At 40.0% G+C, this 9,639-nt stretch overlaps 1 protein-coding gene across 1 annotated transcript in view; it reads right to left on the reverse strand.

The window, feature by feature from the left end:
- LAMA4 (laminin, alpha 4) overlaps positions 1–9,639 on the reverse strand; it is a 107,437-nt gene that overhangs the window by 19,044 nt on the left and 78,754 nt on the right. The window contains exons 22-26 of the mRNA XM_009324465.1: positions 9,257–9,419; positions 7,014–7,147; positions 5,691–5,862; positions 3,458–3,589; positions 2,228–2,370 (exon numbers count right to left, since the gene is read on the reverse strand). Coding sequence (XP_009322740.1) covers positions 2,228–2,370; positions 3,458–3,589; positions 5,691–5,862; positions 7,014–7,147; positions 9,257–9,419 — 744 coding nt within the window. The remainder of the gene's footprint in view (positions 1–2,227; positions 2,371–3,457; positions 3,590–5,690; positions 5,863–7,013; positions 7,148–9,256; positions 9,420–9,639) is intronic.

Consider the following 9,639-nt stretch of genomic DNA (forward strand, 5'->3'; position numbering starts at 1 on the left):
CTCACTGGGATTTGGATCAGTGCCAGCTATCAGTCAACCAGTTTAATCTCTACTCTGACTGACAATGTGACTGGCTGGATGCCATAAATGTACCTCTGTTAAATGCCATTAAGTTAACATTTTCTAGGAGCAACAGGAACTACAGAAGATAGGTTTTAACCTAAAGAAAGGCTTCTGAGTTTGTTTCTTAACAGTTCCCAGCGCCCAGTGCTCCTACCTCCCCTTAGCTTTCTGCTTTATGCAGTGACTGAGTTGGGAGAAAGATAACATATAATGTTACTTCCAGATTCATTTATTTGGGAAAAAAGGCAATTGACAGAGGAAGGTGCTGTTGAAGCAAATTAAAATATACTGCTTTGAAAGAATATTGAACTCTTCTAAGACTACAGCTTGTTTTCCCCCTGCTGCTGCCCCCCAATGTCAGTCAAATGTAAATCATCCTAGAAAAAGGAACCATAAATATCAGTAGTAGATGCTACTAGTAGTAGATAGATAGTAGTAGATCATCAGTAGTTATAACGGTAATAACAACTTACGCTCCTGATGAAAATGGGAAGGTGTTGCCACATTTGGACCGTACTTTTTGCTGTCTACCCTTGTCATGAGAACCAAAGCTGGGTACAATATCCAAGGCAAAGGTGTAGCTCTGCTTAAATAATTTCAATATACATTTTTCAATATTATAATTGGTCATATTTTTACAATGCCTATGGATTTTTTTTATATGACTTGTTCATTGACATGCTCTTTTTCCTGCTTTGACAGTACCTTCCAGGTGTTTTGCAGCATAACCACAATTCACTCAGAAAACCGCGGGCATAATTCACGCAATTTATCTTGTATCCTACATTTGTGAACAAGTTTCATCTGCCACTGAGTTGCTCAGTTGCCTAGATTTCTAGGTCCTTCTGGGCTTTTTCAGTGTTCTCTAGGCTTGATTAACCAAAGTAATTTTCACCATCCTTTTGTGCTTTGTTTCTAGATCATTAATGTATTTAATACCAGCCCTAAGAGAGATCCTTTGGGCATGTGCTGTAGACTCTTTATATTGTGAAAATTGAAGAGTTACTCTATGTCCTATTTTCTCTTTCCCAGCTGCTTTCTAATCCACTGCAGCTTTTCCCCCTTCCATGCCACTAGTTTTCTTAATAGCCTCTTATGACAGACCTCTGTAAAGAACTATTTGAAAGGCCAGATAAATTATATACTGTTTCTCCCTTGCCCACCATTTTGTTTGGATGTTCAAATAATTACATGGGATTGAAAGGCATCATTTTCCTTTACATGAAGTTTGTCCCTATCTTAAAAGCTTAATCTGTAAGTGTTTTATATCTCAGACGTTATTCATTGATTCAACAGGCTCTCCTGACAACAAAATAAGGTTTCAGGAGATTTACCACTAATTCCTAGAAACTATTGTGCAACATCTGCTATCTTCCCCCTCTTTTTTTTTTAAAAAAAAAAAGGGTATTTTAAAGAGAGATGCTATTTCTGTTAGTAGTTGTGACACTTAAAACAGCAGCTGGAGCGCTTCTGAAAATGCTGGCCTTGCTGTCTGACCCCGGGAATATTGCCTGTCAGAAGAGCATACCCTTCTTCAAGCAGCCAGCCTGCTCTCCCAGAGCGTGACCCTGGTCTGGCAGATTCCCACTGCAGGAAATGAGAGTTATACAGTCTACTGAGAATAAACTTGGCTTCTGTCAAATGGTACGATGGGAAAATGGGACTTTTTCTTTTCTTCCCACGCTCACACAGAGCCAGCTGACTTGGGTCTAGAGAGAAACTGAGACGGATCAGAACTGAAGTGCATAGTAGGAAAAATACAATCTTTAGATTTCAAAATGCAGCTGGTAGAGGGTTTTGATCCTTCAGCTAGTGCATTGCTATTTTACAAAGATCACTTTTTGCAGAGCAAGGAGGAATAGTGATTCTATATATTCATGTGTTCTTTGAAAATGCCTTTTTGTTTTGAGAAGACAACAGTTTCTGTTACGCTTACTAAAAGTAGACCAGTTTCAGCAGAATTTACCTGTGCTGTATCAAGCCTAATCCTTGGTACTTCAGAACTCTGAGAGACACCTAGAAGATTGTCTGGGGGGTTGTTTTACGTAAGGTGTTGAGGCTGGGAAAAATGTTTTATTGTAAGCCCTTCAGCACAGGTCATACAACATAACTTAAACATGGTGATTACTTGAAGACAATAATTGAATCCCAGTTGTAAACCAACCTGGAGTGCAAGATCTCAGTAGGCGCTCCTCCAATGTAGATGTCTGTGAATGGCATTGCTGTTCTTTCATTGTCCACACTTTTTATATGTCGCCTGTCTACTACCAAGATCATCTTCTTAGAATTGTGATATATAATAGAAATCTGAAAAGAAAAACGTACATAAAAGTGTCCAAAATGCCATCTTTTATAAGTTGTCATGGTGATTTTGCAAAATCGATTGCATCTTCATATCTTTTTGTTTGAAAAGTTCCTCCCATTTATCAAAAAAGTTGTTTGTAAATTGGGAGAGGCTGACAACAATTACTAGTAGGGAGCTTATTTTGATGTCACAATTTCTCTGATGACTGAAAACCCAGGATATTTCACTTATGAATAAATCCACATGAAAGTACCCCATGTCAAATTCTACACTGTGTCAAACAGATAAGCTCCATTAACTTCAGAGTGCTTTATTGATTTGTCCAAGAAGTTAGGGCATATACTTCTTAAAAAACTTATTTCATTGTCAAAGCATAAAAGGCTTAATTGTGCTTTGCTTAAACAGGTTGAACAGAATGGTAGCTGTAGTTGTGGATCAGGAGTCAGACTTTGAATTTACATCAAGTAAATGGCAGGAGAAGCAAGCCACTAAGGGGAATTTGCTACTGTCATTTTCACAGTTCCACTGGCTTAAAGCAAATTCTCTTAAACCAAATACAAGTAGATATTTTAGATCTGCCAAAGTCCCTAAAATACTATGCATATATAAAAGATTGCTACCAAATTAATTCTTCCTTCAAACGAAATGGGAAATGCAATGTTTCTTCTAATACAATACATAACAACTAAGGTGGTCAAGTTAACATAATGACATGTTTTTAGTTGAGGGGAGTCGTATATTTGAAGGACATAGTTGTCCTGGATATAATTTCATTTTGAATTAATAACACTTTTTCTCCCATGTGAACTGTCCTGTCCTTGGCTAGTAATACGCAGAATCTGTCCACAAGCACTGATTTACCGGGAGGCAGGGAAAGCCTTCCCTTTCCACCGCTCAGTAGTGGTGGGACCTGCACATGCTCTTTCACATGCAAGACAGGCATGAGCTCTACTTTTCTGCCCGCTCTACTGCATCACCACCTGGCCCCTCATGCTTTTGCTCCTTTCATTGGTGTTGGAGAAAATTATTGCTACTTTGGAGCTGCTGGGATAGTTGGTCAAATGGCTGTGATTGTAACCACATCTCTACCTCATGAAATTTAGCGTCGTTAATCTGAGCTTTCTTCATGGAGTCCTCTAGCAGCACAGGGCCGGTGCTGAAGCCAAAGTCATAGCGGAGGTACAAGAAACCATTGTGCATCTCTAGACTGAAGAACATACTCTGTATAAAACAAAACAGCAGTCAGAAAAGCACTATGATTGTGGCAGCAATTAAAAAAAAAATTAATAAACAGTGTTACGAGAGTGTTTGACATTGTGAAAAGCATGCTGGGAAAAGGTCTTTTTATTTGCAAAACTATAACACAGTTTCTGGATTATTTTTATATATATGTGTATATATACACATGCACACATAGTTGTTTGATAAACAGCACTTATTTGAAGACTTGGTGAACTGTTTCCCTGTAGGAATAGTATTTGGTAGTGCAGTACTGTCAATATTCTTTACTAGGAGAGTATTCCTAATTCAAACACATCTCTCTACTGTCAAAGTAATACCACATGCCCCAAATGAAAGATGTTATACTGGTAAAAGCAATGTTGTGCTAGAATGGCTGTATCTGCATTAGCAGCTTCTGTTGCGACACCTGTAATAGCTCAGGATTATATCCTTTCACAGCCCTCATCAGCACTGATGTATTTGCTGAAGGCTGAGCAATGGTGTATTTACTGTGTATTTGGTTTCTGGATTTCCTGCCTGTTCCTGCTTCATGGTTTGGCTTCTGTTCTGTGGCTGGGTGACCTAAACTTTATAAACAGGAGCTCTACTTCAGAAAATCTTTAGGGAGTGCTTGAAATGAAGATCTGTACCATGGAATTAGTCTTGTTCCAAATCTGAACATAAAGAAGCAGAAAGGACAGTTTACAGCAACCGTGCATCTGGGTTAATGCTTTTAATGCTAATGTTTGTCTTCTCTCCTAGTGTTCATGCTGTTGTTCCCATGCCTAATGGAAACATGGGAATGATAATTCTCGAAAAACTACTGCAGGCCAAGAACTGCTGTCTGTGACACAAATGAGTCCACCCTCAGAAGTCGTTACTTAAAGTAGTGAAAGTAGGTTGTAATCTAGCGCTTTTAAATTAAACTGCAGCTTGGGTTTGTCTTGAACAGCTTAAATTTGAAAATGTAACAGGGATTACATTCAGAATATTTATGAGCTGTCTTTGCAGGACTGAATGATGGCCAGCTTACACAGTCTTTCTAAAAGTGCCCTTGAGCAGGCATGGTCTTCCACAGCTAAGATCCAACTTGATTGCAGTTTCCACTGTAACACACAAAGTGCATACATCTCCGACAAACCTCTGAGCACTTTTCCTTGGAAGAAAAATGTCTGTTCTGCAATAGAGGCTGTGAAACTTCTAACAGCTGTCGCTTAGTCCAAAACCTCCTAAGAACGAAGGTTGGTGGTGGCATGCTATGCCACAGAGCAAATTGCTGTCCACAACTCTCCTCTGGAAGTTACCCTAAAGGCAAACACTAGAGAGCAGCTCTTCTAATAAGAGTGGATTTTCTTCTCTTCTAAATGCTCAATGCAGTGGTACATGTAGGTGTCTAGACAAGTGTATGTCTGTGGACTGCATCTACATAGTAAAATACTTTCTGTGGCTTTACCAAGTTGTAACCCACACAGGACTTGGGAGCTTGATGTGGAGATGCCCAAAGACGAAAAAAATCTGAGTTTGTCTTCAGAGGATATTTGCATGTGGAGTCTACTTTTTTCAAACCCTTACAGAGTTTGCATCACCCTCAGACTTCTGAAAAGCTGGCGATATTTGGATCAAGCCTTTTTATTTGGGCTACTTTCTATTTTCAGTAACTTAAATAAATATTGAACTCTAGTACACCCTGTGACACAGTTATAAAGTGGCAGCTACCACAAAGTGGCTGCTTTATGGGAGTTACTTCACAGAAATTTCCTATCAGTTTGATTGTGCATTCACATTTAAATAAAGGTGCAACTACTGGGCTTAACTGGAGTATCTCTCAAAGTGTCATCACAGAGTATGACCAGTCTGCAGTCCTGATTGTCTCTGGATGAGAGCAGAGTCCAGCTCAGGTCTTTGGCTTCCTGGGGCCTTTGCAGAACACATTCCAGTTCTCTCTTAATGTATACATGCACCAGATGATGAACACAAAGTATTTCTCTTTCCAGAAGTTAAATGTAAGGGCATAAGCATTTTGGATTTTCCATGATACTGTAAGTACTGGAGAACTAGTGGTGCTCATGGATAAAGGGTACCAGCAGGATTTGGTACTCACCCCATTAATCATCAGCAGGATCAATCCGTTGTCTGTAGGTGTTCGAACTTCTATATCAAACCGAGTCACCTGGCTGAATCTTCCCCTTCTCTCAATGTTTCTTGCCAAAGCATAGCCAGAGCCGTCAAAGAAATAGCTCACAGCCCGGCTCTGAGTGAAAGCCAACTTATTTCTATGAAAAAACAAGCAGGGAAGCAATATTTGGCATATCCCCATTTTAATTTGGGGAAATTTAAAGGCCTTTACAATTAAAATACTTTCTTGAAATAATTGTTCTCAACTGCTGCTTCTTTCTGGCAGTGGTGAGACTGATGACTTTTTCTTTGAAATTCTTTCTGGGAATTTTTTCTGAAAAATAATGTGTAGCTTTGAAGGTGTATCTAATTCCTTCATCATTAGATCATGCTTTTATCCTGTGTTGTATGTAGAGGACAGGAAAATTCTTTGCTCATCCTTGTAAAGTGGCAGGCCCGCCACACCTCCTCATTATAAGGCTACACATACATTTCTATTAAGTGCTCACCCAGTTTGTGCGGAAACCCATTTGAATTCTCCAAGGCCTTTAGCTGAGCATGGGCTCTGCTGCGGAGCCCAGGAACGGCCTGCATGCACTGTCCTGGAGAGCAGCAGCTTGCGCTCGCTGTGGGAATGGCATGGGAAGCAATCATTTGCTCTGTCCCCACACCTCCTGCACTTCTTCCCAGTGAGAGCTGAAAGTTTCTCTCCTGTTCTTTGTATAGAGAGATTCTACTGTTGCTGCCTGTTATATGAACAGAATGCCTGCTATGTCTGTGCTAAACGAATGCTGCGGTTGATGTTCTACTTTAGCGGCTGCATTTCCCAGTTTGTGAACAGCTTATCTGAGGAATTTCTGTTGTGGGTTTAAGAGTGTATGGCAGAGACATAACTTCCTTATGGGCTTTGTTAGCTGGGGGTGGGGGTGTGCTCAAGTTTACCAGGCCCACTGGAGCTAACTGGCTGTGGCTGTATTTTGCAGCGACAAGATTCCAGTCAGGAGCAGTCCTGTCCTAGGCAAGCAGCATGGGTAAGGAGGGAGCCTGGACCATGCCATAGCGAACATGGCAGGGCAGATGCACTCCGTTTCCCTTTTGAAGGCATGAGCAAGGTTGTGAGAGAGTTAATGGAGACACAGCAAAAATATATGTTTAACTTGCTGATGCAACTAGGAGTTAAAAGTGGCCAAGTTCCTTCTGGATAACTCGGTATCACCTTCACATTTGTATTCTGAAACAGGAATGAACCGCCAGGACTGGCGCTTTCTGCAAACCGGAGCAGCAGAGTGACGGTGGGACTGTCCCCTACCTGGCACAAGGTGGCGATGTGGTGGTGTCGATATTATAGACGTGCTTGAAGTTGTATAGGCTGATGACATCATCGTTCAGGGTAGCCAGTTCCAGGCAGCCGATGAAGCCAGGTAGGTTTAAGCTAGGAGGGAGCTGTGCAGAGGGCAAGGAAAAGTAAAAGGAGAAAGGTCACGCTCTTTATTTGGGTATCATGAAAGCATTTGGGTCTGGGGTCAGTTTTGTCTCGGTGCTCTTCATACTTTGAAACAAATGGGGTGATGCTACCGTGGAATAGTCTTTGCTGTCCTTATGATGATATGGCCATTGTGTTGTAAGTTAAAATGGAGCACATAAATGTTCTCACAGCGAGAACAACAGATGGGGTAAGGCAACTGCAAACAAAAAACTTTTGTAGTTTTGAAGGGAGCACGCTTGGAAAAGGGGAAAAGGGTTAGGATTTGACTAACCGCAAACCTTGCTCAGTGTATTTGAATCTCTCAATAGATATTTCATGTCTAATGCATAGACATCCTTAGCTGCCAGAAAAACTACTTCATACCGTGACAAAAGAGAGAGCACTTTAAACCCAGGAGACTTGGATTCAAAGTCTGTGCCAGTGGCTAATCTTCAGTAGGTATCATTTTAAACAGCAGGATATAGAAACTCCTTTTAACAAAGGTCACTGTAAATGGAATTTAAATAGCCACATTGGTGAAGGGAAAAATACAAAAGAATAAAACTGACAGAGCTAGTGAATCATTCTTTTAGTGTTAAAATACTCTGCCTTGTGGAACAGGTGTGATATTAATAACAGCTCTTGTACTTCAGAGTCTGATCACTGCCGGTAACTTTTCTTCGGCTTCTCATTATTTCCATTTTACTTATAATATAATAATAATGGTAATACAGCAATGCAGAATATGTGTAGCTGTAAGAGAAAATGAGATTCTTATCTGCGGCACAGATACATTTCATAAATTATGATGTTTCCTTTTTTTCCTTTGTTTCTTCTACTATTCCGTTAAATTATGTTAAGTATGAGACTTCTAATGGTTAAGTGGTACATTTCATATTTACAAAATACATAATAGGGAAGCAAAGGCAAAAGCTTTAAGCAAATAAGACTGTATGTTAATGAATGAAAACGTGATGTGTCCATTCCTAAGAGAGAAGAGACTCATATGCTTATCAAATAATCCCATGAATCTTTTCCATCCCATTCCTCTTCCCATTTTCATTCACTTTTCTCTTTTCCCTTTCCTCTGCCCTGTTCTGGAACAGACCTGAAGGGTTCTGATTACTTTTTCTTTTTGTGTGCAACTATTATTCAGTCCTTAGTCCCATTCCCAGGCAATTTGCACCCAGGGCTCAGTAGTCTAAAATTCAAACCATGGCATATATCTGGTAGTCACAGCAATGCAAAAGCTCAGGAATACATACGTGTATTGAGTAAATCTTTGTTTTGATATTATTAGGAGGGCTGCTTGTGGAACAGTAGTTGAATGTTTTTAGGACCTACTACAGTTATCTTGAAGAATTTAGCATTCTTTAAAGTCTTTCTAAGTATGTTTTCATTCAGCCATGTAATTTTCATAGCCAAGATAATTCGTAACAATTTCTAAATCCAAAAAGAGGACCTGGTATGTTCACAGAGGCAGGTAGGTGAGGTGCTACTTCATGCTGACTGTGATGAGATGGGTGCTGTTCACTAGGAACTAGACTGAAGGAACTGTCTGAAGCAGGTCCTCGGACATGTTTTGCACAGGCAAGTCTTCATGCTGCCGTAAGGCTGGATTTGAACCAATGATAATTTGAATTCAAACAAATCACTGTATTACTAGTTTGCCACACTGTCCTAGTATTAACAATACATTACTTTTCATTTTTGCAACAGTTGTAAAAGAGAAATTGTAAGCATTGAACTCATTAGCACTGAAAAAGACTGGTAGCTTGCAAACTTTGTTAAGCTGGGATAATAGGCCTTAATTTGTATGCACTACTTAACAGCCAGCAAGCTTCTTTCTTATTATTACATTTCAGAAAATTTTAATGACAACTAACAGGAATCTGATTGTCTTACTGTGTGAGATGTTACGCTAGAAAAAGCAGTAGTTTTCACCATGGTGAAGAATATGGACTCCTAGGCTGATAAATGATTAAATAAGGACATTTTATTTATAACCATTCATGTGTTTACAGGGAAGCCCAGTAAGATAGGTTTGCATTATTTAAGTCTGAATATAGAGTATTTATGTGACCAACCGTGAAGTCTGGAGGCACTCCGCCAACGTAGAAAACAGTATTTTCAGGTTCCAAATTCAGGAGAGAGCCAGGACCAAGAACCTCTCCTTTTTTGATGAACTTCTCTTCAGCTGTGCTGCTAAGACTAGGCACAGTTAAAAACATTTTGCCGTGTCTTCCAATCCTGTAGAAGGGAATTGTAAGAGAAGAGAGTTTTGTGTTGGCTAGACTTAAAAAAGAACAAGCAAGCCTCCAACTCCAGGAAGGTTTTTTATTTCCTCACTGGAAGACTGGTACCCTGGGGGGAAAGAAAGGGGAAACTACAGATACTTTCTCTTCCCCCCTGTGGCCCCTTGGGTCCTGGCTCTCTAAAAGCAAAGACAATTTCCATTTATTTCAGCAGG

The sequence above is a fragment of the Pygoscelis adeliae genome, unplaced genomic scaffold (genome assembly GCF_000699105.1).
Source record: "Pygoscelis adeliae isolate BGI_AS28 unplaced genomic scaffold, ASM69910v1 Scaffold125, whole genome shotgun sequence".
Taxonomy (NCBI): Eukaryota; Metazoa; Chordata; class Aves; order Sphenisciformes; family Spheniscidae; genus Pygoscelis; species Pygoscelis adeliae.